The sequence below is a fragment of the Pleurodeles waltl genome, chromosome 6 (assembly GCF_031143425.1).
Source record: "Pleurodeles waltl isolate 20211129_DDA chromosome 6, aPleWal1.hap1.20221129, whole genome shotgun sequence".
In the NCBI taxonomy this organism is placed as follows: Eukaryota; Metazoa; Chordata; class Amphibia; order Caudata; family Salamandridae; genus Pleurodeles; species Pleurodeles waltl.
Window position 1 is genome coordinate 843,148,571 of NC_090445.1, and position 21,580 is coordinate 843,170,150.

General features: G+C 44.4%; 1 protein-coding gene across 2 annotated transcripts in view; it reads left to right on the forward strand.

Annotated features, from left to right (window-relative positions):
- Positions 1-21,580, forward strand: part of LOC138300325 (solute carrier family 2, facilitated glucose transporter member 9-like) — a 322,183-nt gene that overhangs the window by 289,572 nt on the left and 11,031 nt on the right. For both annotated transcript variants that reach the window (XM_069239555.1, XM_069239554.1), the window contains exon 11: positions 17,580-17,707. In XM_069239555.1, the coding sequence (XP_069095656.1) occupies positions 17,580-17,707 (128 nt within the window). The remainder of the gene's footprint in view (positions 1-17,579; positions 17,708-21,580) is intronic.

A 21,580-nucleotide genomic window follows, 5' to 3' on the forward strand; every position in this document is an offset into this window, starting at 1 on the left:
AGTAATTGTGTGATCTGTTTATTCAGAGCTTCAGTCGAGATGCTACTACAATAATTGAGTAACAATAATTCTAAGACCCTGGTCAGTGCACTGTAGTATATTTGTCAAAGCAGTGGAAGTAATTTTCCTGGTTATCATGATCTAAAAGTTAGTGTTTGTGACAAACATTGACATTTTTACATCTCCTTTGGTTTATAGCCAAGAGCTGACTGTGTTCTTGAGTTTTCAACTTTGGACTCCTAATGATTTACCCCTATGTTTTAGTCTCCTGAAGGAGCATTATTGGATCAGTTGGGAATAAGCCCACCACAGATTCTTAGCTGGCATAAATTGGTGAGCCAGCTTCAGGAGGTAACCTAAACCTTTGCCCCAGTATACTTTCTGTAATGTAATATAGTGTTTCAATGTTTTTTTTCTGAATTCTACTGGGAGTCCGTGGAGTGGTCTCATGGCTTGCTAAACATGGTTATGTATTCAGGAGCTTCCTATTCAGAAGAAAATTTCCACTTAGATAAAACACCACCACCTGCCATCAGACCTTTGAACTTGTTTTTGCATGTCCCCTTTAGAATCCTTCACCAACAGCTACCCAAGAAAATGTGAGTGCACTTCAAATAGTCTACAGTTATCCAGTACAGATAATCCTAGCTTGAAATCCTTGAATATCTTCAACATTGACTCAGTCGCTACAAAACTAGACCTGCAGTTTCATTTCCACTGTATCCCCTGCTTCTGGTACCCTGCTATCAAGTTATTTTCCCGGGAAGAGATAGCGTTTATTGATATCATAAATGTTGGACTGCAGGTACTCGTCTGCCGTAATGTACCTGCAGATGCTGTGAACAACTTTAGGAATGACTGCAATAGTTGAATGTCCTCAAAGCAGTGATACCTGGCATGATGCGGTTCCAGTGTTTAGATCCTTTCTATTTAGTCCTTAGACATTGAAACATTTGCGCCTCAAAGTTCCCTTTTGTTCTCAAAACTTTGTTTTAATGCGGATTGGCCTTACTGCATTGTCTGCTTCTAAATGTTTAATTGTTTTGCATTTAAATGTACCTCTACAATTATGTTCCTTCTCCACTAATAAGCAATGTTTGCATCCCCTTTGTTGCATATTTGTTTAACATTCGGAACTAAAAACATTCTAACTTGTTGTACTCAAACACTTTTCAAACCAAATGTATCCACTTTGGCCTAAAATGTGTTTGGTCTTTAAAGGAATCTTTCTCCATTTTAAGTCCATCTCTGGCTACTGCCAAGGCAGGAAAAATTTGGGTGAACCTGTCACGATCCTTATACTGCAGAAATGGTGAGTGTAGAAAAAATAGGTATTTCAGATTTTTAAGCTAAGGCACACTCATTCTCTTTTCTCATTAATTAGCAGAGCGCTCTTTATAAGCACTGACATCTTTTTTATTATTATATTTCAGTTATGATCAAATGCTTTGGTGATTACAATAAATCTCCTATTGTAATGGCAAAGACTAGCGATGCAACTATGGTTTCAACTATGAATATGGGATACGATGATTTTAGTTATCAGCACAATTTTCTGAGAACAGTCAGTTCCTCTATTAATGAAGAAAATGAACTAATTGAAATCTTTTTTAATTAAAAACCTTACACTTCATGAAATGTGCTCCCTCTGCTTTGAAAGACCTGGATTTCAGGCTTTCCAATGTCTTTGCGTCCAACAGGGAGAACATCAGAGGTGATGTCTTGTCTCAGTGAAGTTAAGTGGATATGATTCATTCAAAACTACCTTCCAGCTCCAGCCTATCAGAGTGTGAAACTCTTTCCACAGAGATTTAATGAACAATAATTGCCCCTTTGGTAACCCTTACATCAGCAGTTCAAGAAATGTTTTCAATCTCTTTAATCTCTTGTACTGGAAAATGATTTTCAACTGCTTTTTGATGTCTGGGGTAGAACTGGCTAAATACAATTGACAATAGTTAAGCCCTACTGTGCAGACCTACTGCATCTGCATCTTCAGTAACTAAAGAACCACCTTTATTCTTTCTCATAAAGCCAGATGTAGAAAGATTTGATGAACCCAATTCAGATTTTATTTAGTTCAGACCGGGGATAAGCGTGGAACTGGGTCGTGTTGAGCCACTAGTCATCTTGGACCTGTCAGTACCATCAAATTAGCCCTCCTCAGTGTGCTTCTCAAATTAGCAGGCCTCAGAGGGGTCTTAATAGAATGGTGTGCATTTTTTCTCCCCAGCAGGATACAAGGGTGGTGTATAATCCCACTGTAATTCTGACTTCAACTAGGGTGTATGTTTGTACATGAGAGCAGGGTCAGGTTTTAGAAGTCTAAGAATGACCCTCAGCTGGTATTTAAATTGACTTGTGGGTCTGAAAACTGGGCTATGCCATCAGATTGTCTGTGCTAACTTTCTCTTTGAAAACCATCAGATGGAGTATGGTCTACATTTATTTTACCCTACACATGGTAAGGACTAAACTCCTGCTTGCCATCTCAAAGCCCCTCTACGGTATGTTTTTATTGGACCTTTCTCACAAACTTTGGCCATAGTCCTAAAAAGTGACAATCCTGGGGCTGACTACAGATAATTAATCATCCCTCAGGGGACAGCTCTCTAAAATCTTGATAATCCGCAACTAAAGTCTCTCAGTGGGATCTCTAGTTTTCTGGAACCCAATCTCCACATTCCTATTGTCAATGTTTTGATCCACTCATCTCTTAATTATGGCAGTGAGATTTAGCTGGCAACATCGGAGAGAATTATATTCTGATTTCAGTCAGTTGAGTATGCTGCTGCCTTGCTGTTTAGAGCCTCTAAAAGCCCATTCACATTTCCTCTACTTTGTGTAGCCGTGTCGAAGCCACTACATTTCTCTTGTGACTCTGTCAGGCAGAGATATTGGATATTGGATTTGCCAATGCTTGGTTGGTTTTGCCATTGTTTATGGTAAAGTGCACACAAAGATGGCTGGAAAGGGGAAGCAAAAGCACTAATGACAGCAGTGAGGGTGAGACCAAGCTGAGGAAGAAAAAGTAGGTCCTCATACACTCCCTAGATCTCAGAGAGCCAGTCGTCTGTGGACTGATCCAAGATGTGCATGACAATGTCGCAAGATAATGGCTATAAGAGGAAGAACACAAACAGCCAATGGTTTGAAGTGGGCTGACCCAAAGTCCACTCTTAGTGTATGTTTAAGTATTAAATAATAGAGGTCTGTTGATGCGAGACATTAAAAGCGGTCTGTAATTAAGAACTTAAAACACATTTGGTTCAAGTTATTGTCCATAAAGTAATTCAAAAGATCAGTTCCTCTCTTCTTGCTGCTAAATTTCCAAAGCACAGCCTGGCTCATCTTTGTGCATCCTCTCATCAGGGACTTCTGTTGGTGCCTGCTGCTAATTATCACTGAATAGTTAAAGGGGCTCTCCCCATGGCAGCTGCTGAAAGTTGGAATTGTCTTCCTATTCAGTTGCAGTTAGAAAACATCAATAAGCCTTACCAGACATGTTGCAGTTCAGGGCACCCAGAACATGGACATGTTTCCAAAATTGCCTTCAGAGAAGCCATAACCTGCATTTTACCAGCTGTCGTCCGAAACTCTTGTTGGCATCAAATTTGCCTTAGATTTAGCAAACATGCCAAGGACGTGGTTTTACCTACTCATTGTCTTCCTACTAAAGCTTTCCGGCTTTCCTCCAAATTATTCCCTAAGCACTATGAATAACATGTTCTTGTTCTATAATTTAATGGTACTCCATTTACTGTCCTTCATAAGGATGTAGGACTGCGTCTGCCATGTTCGTAGTGGAACTCATGACCTGTTGATCACTTCTTTGCAGCAGCCAACAGTTCAGCCCATCAAACTATACCATTCTTTTTGAGGCTTGAATGGTCGCGTGTGACTTCTGCCTTATAGAATCAAGACTGCTATACATGATTCTTTCATTAGCGCTGATGGAGCAGAAAATATAAACTAAAGAAAAACTATGTGAACATTCCAGCTGTCTTTCTAAGCTAGTTTTGCCCTGGTAGTGTAATTACGTAATATTTGATTAAATTAGTTTTAACTGAACCGAACTGAGGAAAAGCACTATGGCCTCACAGTAATAAATACATCCACGGAAAGTAGAGCAATATAACAAGCTTTGCCAGCTCTATCTAAAAATGATGGATGAGAGCTGGAGTGGTTTATCCAATTGATGTATTAGCAGCGCCTCCAACAAATCTATAATTCATTTTCTGTTGAGAATTTATTCAGTGTAATTACATCTTTAATTAGGATTTTTATGGCTCATTGTTCATAAACAATGATGAATATGACTTTTAAAACAACTAGGCTGAAAAAAACCCCGAGTGAACTGTGAACACCATTTCATATTTTGTTCTGCATGAATTTTTCTATATTAAGTGTCCTCTATCCAGCGTGATGTGGAAATAATGAACTGCCGCCTTAACTTCTCCTAAGCTCATTAAATTCATTACATTGAAACAAAAGGGAACCAGAGCTCTTGTTTATTTCAACTTAATCTAGGGGATGGTGCTTATTGTAGCGCGCGGAGTGCCGGGTGCACTTATGCATGCACAGTTTTATTGCAGCAGCTTTTCCTGTCTCTGGGTAAAGCCAAAGGGTCTCACTGGGCAGCCTTAGAGACCGGGAAGCCCAAAACCCCCCTTTCAAGGGAAACAAAGCACTAAACACTGAACATTTAAGCACACGATTGATGTTTCACCTGCACACCTCCTCTTGGGAATTTCGTGGTGCTCCTAAATTACAGTGGAGTAACTAAAGAACAGCAGTTTAATAACCCCCCCCCCATACAATGGGTCAGATGAGCAGACACTTTTTAATCACAAGTTAGTCATTGCAAGAATACCACTTTCCCTATTCGGATCTTAAATTTCTCAATTTAACAGTTAGATCACATGCGTTCAGAGATTCCAGATCCTTTAGCTAGGTAATAACACCCCTAGTTTTACTCAGACCCAAAGTCCTTTTCCTTAAAACCAACTCCAGTCCTTTAATTACAATCCAAATCATTTCCCTCACCCATCCCCAAACCCGAAAAATCTAGAACTCTGTGATTTTCCTTTTTTTGGTTTGCATAAGTGTTTTCTTGCTAAAGGTGGACATTTTGCAGGGATTTTACTGTGTACTGCTTAGATTTTTAAAATATCTCCCATGTTTACAATATAAATTCTTTGCATCATCTGACAACTATTAGACACCCTTCTCCTTTCTTCACTTAATTCAAATCTTCCTCATCATCCTTACTCTATTCCCACTCCTACCACCTAGATGGGTATTCTTTCTGTTTTACTCTCTTTATAGGCGGTTGCGATGCCTACGTTTGCAATGTGTGCTTCACTCTCTTTCCAAGTTTGTTGCTTCTATCAAAATATTAAGAAGGGTGGACCTGGATACCCCTGAAGCACGCTCCATTTACCAAAGCAAATACATGTCCATTTCAATAGATAATTATTACTTCTTTAGCAGGGGGCCAATACCAGAGAAATCTGTGGTCAGGTCGGTGTTTACATATACCTGCGTGGACCCGGTTTTGTGGTTGGGTACTGGGTCTTGGAACATTCTGGACCTGCAACACAGAGCTGAACCATACTCCTAAAACCAGAACTCATTAAAAATCATTACCTCCCGTCCCTCCCTCGCCTTCCTTTTAACCAATGAGGCCTCCCGCCTCCCCCCCCCCCCCCCCTAGACCCTCCCTTCCCCTTTTTAAAAACCCCCCAACCACTTATCCCCTCCTGTTCTTTTGTCTAGCCCACGCTAGATGTTTTCTTTTCTCTTTTTTACCTGCACGGCGGGGCCTGTAGGTCAACGCTGGAGGCACTCCTCGGGACGCGGGGCTCCGCGAGGAGTGCTACGCTGGTCGCGTCTTTGATGAGCAGCAGGGCTGCTCGGGAGGCGTGTACTGGGGGCCGGCTGACTGGGTCAGCCGGCCCTTTGTGGCTGGGGCATCGGTTTCCGGGTTTCCGCGCCGCGGAGCCGCAGGGAACTGAGGAAATACGAGTGTGATTGCTCTGCAGGTAGGACGGGCGTTCAGCCCGAGGTTTTTATGGTTTTGGCCATTAAATTTGACCTTTTTGGGGATTGGTGGATCCCTGTTGGGGGTGGTCCAGGATCCTATATATGGGGAGTGAGTTTAGGTGCCAAACAGTGTTATTTGGATGTTGAACATGCCTAAAGTGCCGGCGAAAAGCTGTAGGATTGTCTCCTCTTCCTCCTCTTAGGAGGAAGGCGCGGCTGGCATTTCTACTCCTGAGAGCTCACAGTTGCCGGGTGGAGGTACTCCCCTCATGTCCAGAGAGGAAGTGCAGGATATGATTGAGGTGGCTGTTACCAGGGCTCTTCAAGCAGGCATGGCCAGGACTGGTCAGTCTAAGATTGCTCATTCCTCAGTAGCTGCAAGGAAGTCTTCATCAGACAGTGAGGATGAGGCCCCGTCTACGTCATCTGGGGGGAAATATGTTTCCAGATAAGAAATGTGGGAGGTGATGGCACATGTTTGGGACAATTTGGGTTTCCCAGTGTTTCAGCCTTCGAACTCGGATTCTCACTTATTTCCTCAATATCAGACACCTTCTAAGTTTGCCATGCCTTTTCAGGGACCTGTGAAGGAGATGGTGTTTCGTGAATGGAAGGATGTGGATAAGGCTCAGGTTCCACGATTCCTACAGAAGCTTTACTTGCTTGAGGGTGAGGAGGTATTGCCTCCTTCGGTCCGACTGGATTCAATTTTAGCTACTCTGATCGGCAAAACGGCAGTTAATCCGGAGGATTGTGAGCCTCCGGATGCCACGGACCGTAAAGTAGATTCAGGTCTTAAAAGGGCATTTGCTGCTGAGAATCTGGCGCGAAGGGCAGGTATATATTCTGCTTATGCGGCCCAGTAGTTGGTGCAAGACTTTGATAAGCTGGTGGTGGCTGTTCAGGAAGGGGCAGAATGTTCAGAGCTCCTGGCTGGTGTGGAACAGCAGGCCAGATTATTGGCAGATGTGTCATCGGATGTGGTCCGTACTTCGGCTCTGGCCTCTGGTGCTCTGATTTGGGCTCGTAGGTCCCTCTGGTTACGTTCATGGAAAGCGGACCCAGGGGAAAAGGCGGCCTTGCTGAGACTGCCGTTTGAAGGTCGTAGCTTGTTTGGAGAGCAGTTGCCATCCATGCTTTCCAAAGCGTTTAAGGAACGGAAGCATGCCTTGCCTTATAAACGGGGTTCTAATTCACTAAAGGGTGGAAGAAGCATTCCCGATCTTCTCCGAATAGGGATGCCAAATCTTTTTCATTTAGGAAACGGCGTTTTCAGCCACGTTTTTCTCCTAAGAAGTCGGCTCCTTTGAACCGGGGTGGGTTCAAGAAGGGGTCCTGACAAGCACTGTGGGCCTGGCATAGGGCCGGTTGGGGGAAGGCTGAGTCACTTTCTTTCAACTTGGGAGGAGAGTGTCAACGATCGTTGGGTGCTAGACATTGTGGCCAATGGTTATGTCATAGATTTTGGGGCAGTTCCCTCAGATTCAGGGGTACGTCCCACCCCTCTACCTTCAGGGGGGTCACAGAGAAGAGCATTATTGGACGGAGTTCAGGACTTGCTGGTCAAAGGGGCCATTTCCCGCGTTCCGATGGAGGAACGAGGTCAGGGCACTTATTCGGTCTTGTTTCTTGTGCAAAAAGTTTCAGGGGGATTTCAACCGGTGCTCAATCTGAAGGAGGTGAATGCTTGGATCAGGACGGTGCATTTCCGCATGCTGTCTATTCAGACTATCTTTCCATTGGTCAGACAAGGGGACTTCCTAGTGTCGCTGGTTCTGCAGGATGCTTACCTGCACGTGCCTGTGGCGAGGTCTTCGCAGAGGTTCCTGAGGTTTGCGGTGGATCAGGAACACTACCAGTTTTGCGTTCTTCCTTTCGGTCTAAAATCATCTCCTCGAATTTTTACGAAGGTGCTGGCCCCCCTGGTGGCTTTGCTGCATTCGGAGGGGGTGTTCCTCCATCCTTATATGGACGACATCTTGATTCATGCCCAGTCACGAGTCCTGTTGCAGAGGCAAGTGGCCCAAGTTCTGGGGGTCCTGCAAAACCACAGGTTTTTAATCAACTGGGAGAAGTCAGATTTAGTTCCGTCCCAGGATCTGGTTTTTCTGGGGGCTCGTTTTCAGACTCGTCTAGGCTTGGTGACGGTGTCAGAAAAAAGATTGGGTGTACTCCAGGCTTTGGTAAAGAAGGTAGTGTTACTGGCTGCACCCCAAGCTCTTCTATGGTTGCGTCTGCAGGGTCATTTAGCGTCTGTGATATTTCTGGTTCCTTGGGTGCGGTTCCATCTCCTGTGCTTGATGACATGGTTCTTGAGAAGGTGGGCGCTGGGGTCCGGTTCTCTGAGGGACAGGGTTCTGGGATCTGGATTGATTCGCAGGGAGTTGCAATGGTGGTTGATTTCAGACCATCTGCGGGTAGGGGTGTCTTTGTCACCTCTGCGACCCGTGGTGGTGACCACGGATGCCAGCATCTCCGGTTGGGGTGCGTGGATGGGGTCGGCTCAGATTCAGGGGTTTTGGTCCCCTCGGGAGGCGAGTCGGTCATCGAATTGGCGCGAGTTGAGAGCTATACTTCTGGCTCTGGTTCATTTCCAGGGTTCCCTGAGGGGGGCGGCGGTTCTGGTTCGGACGGACAACCTAGTGGCCAAGGCTTATGTCAACCGGTCAGGTCGAGGGCTCTGTTCAGTCTAGCCAGGGAGATTTTTGTGTGGGCTCAGGAGTGGGTTCCTTCTCTCAGGGCTACGTACATTCGGGGGGTGGTCAATGTTCGGGCGGATCTACTGAGCAGGGTGATTCCTTCCTCTCAACTTTTCTCACTCCGGAAGTCTGTTTCGGCATCTAGTTCGACTTTGGGGGCTTCCAGTACTGGATGTGTTTGCGTCCGCAGAGAATGCGAAGGTGGATCGTTTCTGCTCCCGGTTTCGGTGTCCCCAGGCCTGGGAGGTGGACGGGATATCATGTCCTTGGCTGAGGGGCCTTCTGTATGCGTTCCCACCGTTTCAACTGATCAGGTCTTTTCTGTTACTGGTGAGGGATCTGGGGTTATCCTAATTGCACCACTTTGGCCGCGAGCGAATTGGTTCCCGTTGTTGAGGCTGATGGCAGACGGGAGGATGTGGCCTCAGCCTCTTTGTCCGTCTCCCCTGGAGTTTCCTTGCCTTCCATTGGGGTCATTGAGGAGGTTACACTTGACGGCCTGGAGGTTGAACGGCGGGGCTTGACAGGTCTGGGAGTTCCTGTGGCTTTGAGTTCTACCTTACTGGCTTCCAGGCGGCGTTCCACTTTACTTTCTTATGGTAGACAGTGGAAGGTTTTTTCTTCTTGGTGCTTGAGTCATGAGTTGGATCCTACTTGCGCTTCTATCTTTGAGGTGATGCAGTTTCTACAGGACGGTGCTCATTTGGGGTTGTCGGTGGCATCTCTACGGGTTCAGTGGGCGGCTATTCAGGCATTCAGAGGTCCGTGGCGTAATCTTCAGGATGAAGGGCGCTTGATGCCTAGATTTTTTCAAGGTCTTATTAATTTGTTTCCTCGCCCTGTACGTTCGTTTCCTTCTTGGGATCTTTCTTTGGTTTTGGATGTGTTGACGGATGCCCCCTTTGAGCCATTGGGGGAGTGTGATTTGCGCCATTTATCCTTGAAGACGTTCTTTTTGGTAGCCATTACTTCGGCTCGTCGGTTGGGGGAATTGGGGGCATTGGCTTGTTCCTTTCCTTTTTGTAAGATTTTTCACGATAAGGTGGTTCTAGTTCCGGTGTCTTCCTTTATTCCGAAAGTCAATTCTTCGTTCCATTCACGTCAGGAGGTCATCCTACCTTCATTTTGTCCAAATCCCTCCTCACGGGAGGAGGTCCGTTTGCATTCACTGGATGTCCGCAGAGTTTTGTTGGAGTATCTGAGGGTGGTGGCTCCTTTTCGTAAGGGGGATTCGCTTTTTGTTAATTTTGGTCCGGGACGCAAAGGTGAAAAACCTTCCACGGTTTCCTTGAGTCGGTGGGTAAGATCGTTAATTCTGTTGGCCTATTCCTTGAAAGGGGTGGTTCCTCCTCAAGGGATTCAAGGTCGATCTACCAGGGGTATGGCGGCTACGGTGGCGGAGCTTCAGGGGACTTCCGTGGTGGAAATTTGCAGGGCCGCCACTTGGGCTTCTCCTTCGACGTTTGTGCGTCATTACAGGCTGTCGGACTTGGGTAGTTTGGAGTCGGTGTTAGGTCACCGAGTCTTATCCTCTATGAGGTAATAGGGGTGGGATTTTGGAGTGATCTTGGTGCAGGATATTGAATAAAGGTCTTGCAACTCGGTGTCCGTCTCCTGTGTGTTTTCTTGCTATGTCTCATTGGTTAAAAGGAAGGCGAGGGAGGGACGGGAGGTAATGCTTCCATTTTCTGGCGATAATGGCATTACTCCTAGTCCTACTCCCTCGCCTTCCTTTTCCGTTCCCTCCCGCCCTCCCGGTACGGACGGTCCGAGTTGCGGCTTGGGCTTGGTTTTTGTACAGGAGGGGATAAGTGGTGGGGGTTTTTTTTAAAAAGGGGAAGGGAGGGTCTAGGGGGGAGGCGGGAGGCCTCATTGGTTAAAAGGAAGGCGAGGGAGTAGGACTAGGAGTAATGCCATTATCGCCAGAAAATGGAAGCATTTATCTGAATCCTGTCTCCAGGGTCGTGCCCACTCCTATCTACCACACTGGACTCTTAACTCGTGGATAGTTTTCAGGCTCTGCTGTTTTATCTTGCTCCCGAATTCCACAACCTTGCTCAGCACTCTCACAAGATGACACCCGGCACCCTACAAAGCACGAAAATATATTGAATCATTTTTCTTCAGAAGGTTTGAGGTTTCTAGACGTGCCCTCGTTGTAGCACACACTTCCGCCCCTCAGAAGTTGCAAATGTTTTGGTGCTGTAGTCGGCAAATGCCGACTAAATGTAAGTCCAGGGCTTAATTTGTTAATTAAAACGTGCCGGTGCTCAAAGCCCTCCTCTGAAACACGCGGCTTCTGCCTTTAAATGTGCGAGCAGAGAATACTGGGGCAGCGTAATCCTGAAGCCATCTCTGGCCTCTTCAATCTATTTAAAGCCACTCACCGTCCCTTCAGCGCACTCGAGCAGCTTTCTGCTTTCTTCCTTTGTGACGCTTTTTCATTTTTCTCTTCCTCCGTCTTTCCATGTGTGTCTTTTGCTCTCAGCAAATGCTTGAGGCAGAAGAATAAGTGCCGGCCCTCAAAAATAAGTGCCGGTGCTCAGCACCGGAAGCAACAAGCACAAATTAAGCAATGTGTAAGTCCAAACTAATATGCGTCATATTGTGGTCAAGAGAAATTAAGGAAGTCGCACCTTTTAGGGATTCGTGGAACTGTAACTTGAGTTCAATTTCTTTTCTTTTTTTTTTCTTTTTTTTTATTTTTTTTAATAGACGTTTACATTTGAAAGTAGCATATTACTCGAAGCACTGTCTTTTTTTTCACTTACATTTATATTGAGTCATAAAAGAATAGTGATATTTGTCATAGGATAAAATAAACATTCGGCCTCTTTCACAAGTTCAGCAGCTGATAAACGTCTAAAATGTAGTGATGCTGGTTTACTCCTAAATTTGAAGTACATTTCCAACCTACCAAGTGCATTTACTTATTTGTATCTGGGAGAAGCGACCTGTACGAAATGTGAACACCCCCAAGCTTAGGAGGTTGTGCTTGTTCACCTTCCTTACCAGGGTGGCCTACACTGGAATGCCCACAATCCTGCCCTTAACCCTAAACTTGGGAATACAACATTTTTGCCACAATAGTGATTTTCTGAAGTTGTAAATATATTTTCCAAATGTAAAACTCCATGAATTAGAATGGGAAATCGCATTAAGGAAATGGAGATTTTGAGGTCCTAAGTTGCGAGAAGGTGCACAAATCATTTTCTGAATTGCATCTATTGTGTGCACATATGGATCACATTTCCTTTGTACGAGTTTAATATCAATGCGGGCAGAACAACCAACACTTTCTATCCCACTTCCATAAGGCAATAGCCTTATTTTGTCATCCTTGACAACAGCTTGATTGTTTTTGATATTGCAAAGGGTTTTGTTGTGCAAAAATAGCAGGTCTTGCAAATGTAAAAACCCAATAAGAAATGTCTGACTGGAGACCCCTTGGAAGTCACAAGGCCAAAGAGGTATCCCTGCTACTTGCAAGGCAATATATTCAAAGGTTGAGGCTGCTCTTGGGGCTGTAGAGCATTAAAAGACTACAACAGTCGTAGTCAGTCATAAACAGTTCACACAGTGGAAGCTGGCAGAGGGAAAGCTTCCACTGTGTGAATGGCAGATGCTGGCATTGGAACGAGCAGGCATCATTATTATGAATCACCACATGCATGCTCAATGTCCTTTTCATGATCTGCCACTTTGGTGGTATTGCACCTGAAGGGGCTATGGGTGCAAGAACAGCAACTTGTGGATGCGAGACTAGCTTTGAATTACTTAGTCTTCAGTCTTTGCAGTAGCAGGAATTCCCACTAGCAGTCGTGTCTCATGAATACTGATGATGTAGGGTTCGGACAAGTCCTTGTGAGTTGCCTCTTTTTTTCTAGATTAGAACATCTGGTTAAGCACAAAAAACTGCCTCAGTTACGTTGCAGACCCTGTGCGAAGGTAGTACTGTACTGTGCTGTGCGCTCTAGTTATGCAGCTATCCCCAGACTATTTTCTTGAGTGCATCCTCGAAATTGCTAGCCCAACACCACTGTCCCATTCCACTTTTTCTGTCCTCGCTGCACTGTTAGGAATACAACAATCTTACAGATTCCAATTTTGCTACCATTTCCAGGAAGCACATGGAGACGTTAGTACCTTGACAACGAGTAACCAATGCCAATATCTTGTATGGGACACCAACCCTCCCTTGTAAATTGATATTTGGGAAATGAAGACAGCCAGCTACCAAATGTATTGTGATCTAATTATATATGTGAAGTTGAAGAGCTTATTATTAAAATAAAGACAAAAGAATGTAAAATATAAGAGCAGCTAACATTTCTGCCTTCAAAGTAGACAGCACACGACTCCTACCATCAATACGTTGCCCCCAAACGCTTTCTAACTGTGTTAGATTATTAATTTGGTTCAGTCTTACAATAGGTGGAAAAGTTGTTCTGCTGGATATTGTGCTTTTTCTAGTCTACATTTTTCTCATATTTTCTTATGGAACCAAATTACATTAATTAAGCAGTAATGATTAATAAATGCTGTGTGCAAAGCGGCTCCTCTGACCTCCAGGTCATCCTCTGTTCACCTACCTCTGTGCAGCTCCACCTGTTTTTTGCTGCCTCTGCTGCGAGCCAACTGAGAAGCCTGCCTGACTCTCAGTTCGAGACCCTTCCCTGATGGCCTAGTGGCCATCTTCATGTAAGTATCTTGCGGTCTCTCTTTACTCCTGCTTTTTACTTCTGCTTTTTCTACTGCATTTTACTTCTGCTTATGTTTGTCATTTTTATTTCAATTTGCTTTTCTTTATTTCTTGTAACTTTCTCTCTCCTTTCACTCTACCCGCATTTTCCCATGCCGCTGCTGCCCCTGCACACCACCCCACTCCCTCCCTGCGAAGCGCGTTCCTGTCCTCCCACCTCCCAGCTGACTGGGCCCCTGCCTCCCTCCCATTCTTAAGGGCAACCGTTGTGCAGCCACGTCTCTGGCGCACCTAAGGCAACCCTGCCTGTGCCTGGACCACACCCAGCACCACGATCCCTGCCTCTCTGACCTTCCATCGCTACAACGTGAAGACCCTCCACATGCTGAACACAGGATGATAAACTGCCTGCCGTCTTGCATCACCCAGAGACACCCACGGACCATTCTCCGGCCTCCACTGCCTCCCTGCACCCTCATCCTACACCAAACACCAGACCCTCCCACCGCAGAACAATCAAACACCAACCCGGAGCATCTCAGCTGCATCCTCATCAACATTTGCTCCCTCCACAAACACGCTGTAGAATTCTGGAACCTACTGGACTCCACCTGCATAGAGATCTTTCCACAATAGGACAAAAGCAACTGGTCACTTCGCCAACACATATCGCAGGACACATGCTCAACACCATTTTTTCCAACAGCAACATCACCACCGTCGACAACACCTCCACACTTCACTGGACTGACCACCACTTCATCCATTTACCATCACCTCACCGACCATCCACCTCCACACACTCCAAGCATCAAACAGAAAATGGAACCGGATCACAGAGTCCCAGCTCTCAAACACTCTCAGCAAGTCTCCCCCACCCCTCTCCGCAGACGCTAACATCTCGGCACCGAACTTTCACCAATGACTCTACGAATGCACCAACACCCTAGCACCTCTCCGTAAGACCACAGCCAAACACCACTGCAAGAATGCCAGCTGGTTCTCTCCCGCATTCCAGGACTCCAGGCGCACCTGCAGACAGCTAGAGAAAAGATGGAGAAACAGCAAGTCTCTGAAAGATTTTGAGGCTTTCAAAGTGGCCTCCAAATCACACCACCACCTCATCAGTTACCAGGAATGCTGCCCTGCAGGACTGCATCAGCTCCACCGCTCACAACACCAAAGAGCTCTTCGCCGGTGTCAAAGAGTTTGCCAAACCCCAATCAGAAACCACAAGCATCCTTCCATCTCAAGACCTCTGCAATAGGCTAGCCAACTTATTCCACCCAAAAATAAGACATATACCACAGCTTTGGATCCCAAGACCCCCTGGGCTCTCCAACAACCACTCAGATCCATCCCATCAAACCACCACAGACGCTACACGCTGCACCACCCTGATCAGACAAGACCCACACCATCATGAGCGGCATCCACCCCGGAGCCCCTACGGTTCCCTGCCCTCACCACATTTTCAACAAGGCCAACACATCCATCGCACCCGAGCTCTGACGCACCCTTAACTGTTCCACAGTGACAGACAATTTCTCAGAGGACTTGAAGCATGCTGAGATCTACTCACTCTCAAGAAACCCACAGCCGCACAAACCTGGACCTCAAGAATTACTGCCCTATCTCTCTACTGCCTCTCCCAGCCAAGGTTATTGAAAAGGCCATCAACGCTCAGCACCGTAAGCACATCAAGGACAACATTCTGGACACCTCCCAATCGGGCTTCAGAAGCCATCACAGCATGTAGACTGCCTTCCTCGCCACCGCAGATGACATCCCCTTGCTACTTGACCGTAGCCATACAGCAACCCTTATCCTACTGGACCTATCGGCTGCCTTTGACATGGTCTCACACCTCACCCTCTGCTCCAGGCTCCACACAATTCACATTCATGGAATGGCCCTACAATGGATATGCTCCTTCCAGTCTGGCTGACCACAGAGAGTCAGACTCCTGCCTTAACCTGTCAGAATCTACGGAGATCAGCTGCAGTGTGCCACAGGGCTCTTCCCTGAGCCCCACACTCTTCAAACTCTACATTGCCCCACTCACATCCATCGTCCGGGACCACGGACTGAACATTGTCTTCTATGCCAAAGATACCCAGCTAATCATCTCACTGACTGAAAAACCCACTACAGCCGAGAAGAACTTCCACAACAGGATGAAAGCTGTCACAGCCTTGATGAAGGACAGCTGCCTTAAGCTCAACCCCGACAAGACCAAGGTCCTCATCCTGGGACCATCCACATCAGACTGGGACAACTCCTTGTGGCCTTTGACCCTTGGCACCCCAACTAACCACGCACGCATCCTCTGCATCATCCTGGACTCCTTGCTCACCATGATCTGCCAAGTTAACTCAGTCGCATCCTCCTGCTTTCACATAATCAGACTTCTCTGGAAGATCTACAAATGGATCCCAAAGGATTGCTGCAAAACCGTAACCCATGCCCTGGTTACCAGCAGGCTCAACTATGGCAATGCCTCTTCACCGGTACCACCCAGAAGAACCTCAAGATATTACAGCACATTAATAACGCCTCTGCCAGACTCTTTCTGGACATTCCCCACCGCGAACATATCTTCACCCAAGAGACCTCCACTGGCTCCATATCGAGAATAGAATTAGCTTCAAGCTCCTCGCCCACACTTACAAGGCCCTCCACGACCTAGGACCCACCTACCTCAACCACTGCATCACCTTCTACTCCCCCACCAGACCTCTCCAATCAGCTCAACAAGCACTAGCCACTGTAACCCAGATATGGAAGACTTTGGATGGTGGGAGATCCTCCGCCTACCTCCCAGCAAAGAGCTGGGACATCCGGCCCCAGCACCTCAGACAGTCACCATTGCTGCCCCAATTCACGAAGGACCTTAAGGTGCTAAAGGGGTTTGTCCTCTGAGCTTCAAATAGCCAATTTTTGAGACCCTTACTGGTGAGTATTTGTGCTTTACAAATTGATTGATTGACTGACTCATATTGTGCTCTTTCTTTCTCTGAAATCACTGATGTGGCTGGAGGTTCTTAAAGAATGAAGGGAAAGAACTGATGTCTCTCTTTGAGGCTCTTCTTTCTCACCCTAGCTCCTTGACAAGTAACATTCTTATCAGCCACTGCTGTTCGCCAGGCTGACAGATGGTTACATAACAGTTTTAAATGCCCTTGGCAAGTAAATGTTTTTTAGAAATTTGCTTCATTTACAGTTAGTGATGAGACGTGGAAAGAGGTTGAATGCCTGTTGGAGTGCCCCCTTTAATAATAATTAAATATACTATGTAAGTGTGTTCGTGCTTAGTAGACTCTACGCTTCATGTAAATGCTTAACAAATGAAATGCCTCCAAAATTCATAGTAAAAGAACACATTCATATTTTTTTTTACAATTTAGCAATGCTTTCAAAAAAATGCAATTGTTTAATAATTCAGCAGAGGTATAAAGTCCATGAATGATTTTTTTGTTCGAATTTAGTTTGCATTGAACAGAGCCCACAGAAAACGTTCACATAATATCAAATACTTTTTTGAACGCAAAAGTAATACAAAAGTTAATGGGGCAACCGCCTTAATTTCACAGTGTGACCTATTAGGTCAATGTAAATCTGCCTAATTCACTTGATGATGCAATAAAAGAGGTCCCAATAACATCCAAAGTAAATATACATCGGTGCCTCCGGATCAGGAACATAACAATCATTAAAATGCACCTAAAGGTGTTTTAGGTTTTGAGGAGGATTTTAACCACGGTTTGCTTGCGGCATGTTCCAAGTTGCCTTTATCTCTAAAAATAGGTTTAATACCTTTATCAGTCACCTTTCATTAACAATTTTCCCAATGGCTTTGTCCATCGGATGATCTTTTTGTGTATCAACTTGTCATATCTCGTTCAGTCATTGTTGTACCCTTTGATAAATTACACATTTGCACCAACCACTAAGGCTAATTTTATGTGTAAATGTCAGTCAGCCTTTAAACGTTGCCATAAGAATTTTTACATGGAAAATCTGCTCGAACACAAAGAAAATTCCACACAAGATGAAAACTGAGGTCAGATGTACTGTAGTTGTAGATGAGTTACTTGTAAAATGACTGTCTTTTGCTGTGCTTCTTTTTCAAGCTGGAATCCCTTTCATAATGACTGCTGAGCTTTTTAAGCAATCTCACCGGTCTGCCGCTTACATTGTGGGTGGATCCCTGAACTGGCTGTCCAACTTCACTGTTGGGTTTGTCTTCCCATTTCTCCAGGTAACATTGTTTTTCTCCGTATTTAACGCATGGCCTCTGAATGCAATATTACGACAAAGATAGGGGATACAGCAGTCTGTTTATTACAGTGCTTATATTTAAACATGTCTTCAACAATATTACACAGTAAATAATTCATTTTTGTTGTGTATAAACATTCGACACTGTGCTTAACTTTTATTGCGCCACCCGACCTTGTATTGCACTCACCAAGCGCCAATAGACCATTAGTGGCACTCATGAACTCGCTGTTCATTTATGGCACGCTATTTACTGCATTCATGTAGCAATAGATGTCCATCTACTCTACAAGTCTTGTGTTAGCAGACTGAGCATGTCATTCTTTGTCCACTGTCCATTTGCTGCACCAATTTCAACATACTATGTTTGCAAGACATGTACACAAATGACCTCGCAGCACCAACTTATTAAGATTTTAATTTCCAGGTATCTTGTTGACATTTTTGAACCTATAGGTAAAATATAGAAATGCGTGGTGTCCTTCAGAATAAGCAATCAGTTGAAGCTTGGGTTTAATTCTCACTCCAAAAATTGAAAACACTATGTACTTCCGATGAGTAACCAGGTTCGTATTTTAGCGTTTTCAGTTCCCTACACAATAGCAAGTTTGTGTTTTGGTGAGGTCATCAGTTTTCCTGCATGCAAGACGGGTGGCTCCACAGGAAATGTGATGTGATGATAAACCTCAGCTTTTTGCCCACTGTGACAATGCTAGCTACATGGGAAGTAAAATGCAAACTCTGCGTGCTGACGGGAGCCCTAAGTGCTTACTCCTGCCGCAGACCTTTAAGGCATCAGTTTGTGCTCTGTCAACTCCTAAGATTTCAACAGTCCAATAAGTGAATTATCTGAGAATTCGCAACAGTTTTACTCATTCCACTGTCACTTTGATGTGAGAGCGTTCTAAGTATCAGTCCATATACAACTTATTGAAGAGAATTGGTCAGGAGGAAAGGCATCAAGGCCCTCTGCACCATTATGCACTTACACTATGGTACTACCTGGCAGGTTTCACACATCCTACATAAGCAAGCTTGTTACAACAGCAGTCATAAATTATCTTTACCTTCTCTGCTCTTTAATATTTAATATGTGTGATCGTTACAGGACATGTGCAATTTCTGCATCCTCAACGCCTCCCCCTCCCCCCTCCCCTATATATATATATATCAATGTCCTGTTGAAGGCTTCGGCCGAAACGCGTAGACATTTGGTTGGGACAGCGTGTGTGTCTTTTGAATGGTGAGCACATTGTCAACCGTTTTTTTTTGTGCTTTTTGTACCAATTTTTGCTGGTGTGATTTACCTGCAATCTAATCTTTTTTCAATAAACAGCAGCCGATGAATCTATCGAGAATAAGTGGTTTTTTGAGTATTTTACCAGCTGGTATTGAATGATGTGCAGCCCTTGGTGTGCGATTTAAATACACCATTTTTCTGGATATATATATATATATATATATATATATATATATATTTTTTTTACCATTTACAAGACTATTTTATTGCTGGTTTTTAGACTCTGCACACCGGAAAGACGCTGTTTAGAGAACAGTGTCTTTGTCCTAACCTCTAAAACATAGAAATGACCTAATCCCTTATTGGTATATATATATGTGTGTGTGTATGTATACATAAATAATTTTTATACGGCCACAGTATATGGTGTGGAAATGCACTCAGGGGCATGAAAAGTTAACTGTTATATGTGGACTGTAGCACATAATATGCCACCCACAAGTATGACAATATAAAATTGCGGATTCAGGCCTACCTTGGGTAGCCTGACAGCTGGACTGTAAAGCCTGCAGTGCGCTCTTTTAAAATAACCCTTTTTGACAGGTAAAAACCTCCCTTTTAAATAGTAAATCACTCAGATGGATGCCTTGTAGCCCACAAGATCGGGCATGGGGTATTTAAAAGTAGGACATGTAAAAAGTTAACATTGCTATGTCCAGACAGTGACCAGAACATAAACACATTTTCACTGTGGCATAACTAGCATTCCTAGATTGAAAACCAGAGTGCAGATTTAAATACTGTATATCTGGAATGGGATCAGTTAGAAATATAATTAGAGCACTATTTTTAATAGGCACTAAAAATCTAAAGCAATGATGAAGTTCGATTTGCAATAGATATAAGGGAAATGTATTTTCCTTTTACCTGTCTGAACTGTTTGGCTAATTAGCATAAGCTTCTGCCAGCTCTTGGCCTCTGCTCCAACTTCAACATGTGTAAATGAGGTCTGAAAGGCCTCCCAAATAATAGGCTGCACTGAATAGGCTGAGATGATTCCTCTGAGCTTAACAGAAAATTTAGAGTGGGGCTGTGGACATCCTATGAGACAACTCTTTGAAATCCTGATTAGTAGGTCTCTTGAGCCAAATGTAACACTTGGGAACACAGTTGAAAGGGAGGGAACAGGATATCAAGAAAACTCTTATAGATTCCCTGCCTGGATGCTTAAGAACCTTGCTTTTGTTCTACCACACCTCTGACTCTTGGTTTGTTGTGGGTACAGGACCTGCTTCAGACTGGATTTTTACACTGGATTTAGAAGGTCACTCTGAATTCCCTATAAAAGTTCCACACACTCCTCCCCACAGCCCTCAGAACGCACATTTATAGTGGCTGAGGCCTTTCATCATCTTGAAAATCTCCTGCAACATGGCATTTATTTGCCTGTTTGCAGTAAGGCAATCCGGAATTACTGTAAAAGTGGCTAGGGTTGGCCCTGAAAAGTATTATCCTACTGGTTATTGAGGGGTCAGGAGCCACCCTTGCCCAATAAACCCGTGCCAGGCATAAATTTGACACCTATGTGCCATGCTTCATCATAGAGTCTGCACCTGTACTTACAGTCCAATACCAGGTGTGCTCAACCTAACTTTTTGGATAAAGCATTCCTAACACCTTTTTTGTGATCTTAATTGCACTTTTTAAGATAACTGTGAGTCTATCTTCATTTTTTCATGTTTTATTCTGAGGGCAGCCTGACAGGTTTAAAGCAAAGGAGGGTGTCCTGGAGTATCAATTGCTCCAACACCCATTGGCCAACATGTTTCACTCTGAATTTATTGCCCCCAAAGTCCCGGCTTTCATCTGGACTGAAAAGATCCTGTTAACTTTCTCTAAGTTTGATCATTATGAGAGGGGGTCAATATATTTTTTCCATGTCCCTCATCACTAGGTTTTTCCTGAAAGTGAGGGACAGATCAAGAACTTACTGTACATCCTAGATAGAGTAGGGGTGCAATGTCCTACTTCCAACAGCTGTTGGGCTGTCAGAGGAACTATTTTATGGATGGAACTTACATGTGGGCCTGGTTGATGGAATAATTAAGGCCAGCCTATCTCTTAAGAAATAAACAGAATGAGTTGACCATTAACTAGGCATTGCATTCCTCTACAAAAATAGTAAGAAAATCCCAGATATACTTTTTGGTGGTGTGTACTGAATGGTAGGACCAAAACAGACCTTATTTTATTTAATCTTGGGATGTTAAACCTAGAATGATGCATTTTTTTCCCTGAGTTAACCAGCCCTAAGACCATGGACTTCCAAGACAGATTTAAGCTTCCTGTAATAGAAAAATTATATAAATGTCTATTATAATAACACTATCATGGCCAAAACAAACGACAGGAATTTCAGTGCTTTTGAGGAGCACTTCCACAACCATAAATGGTCTAAAACACCCTTTGCAAAGAAAGTAGAATCAAGAAGTTAGTCTGTCTTGCATGGTTCCCGATTAAAGTATTATCTTCCCCATAACCAAATCTATCAACAAGAGGTAACCAAAAGGGCATCAGACTGACCATCACACGAGCCAGATCAGTAAAAGTAAA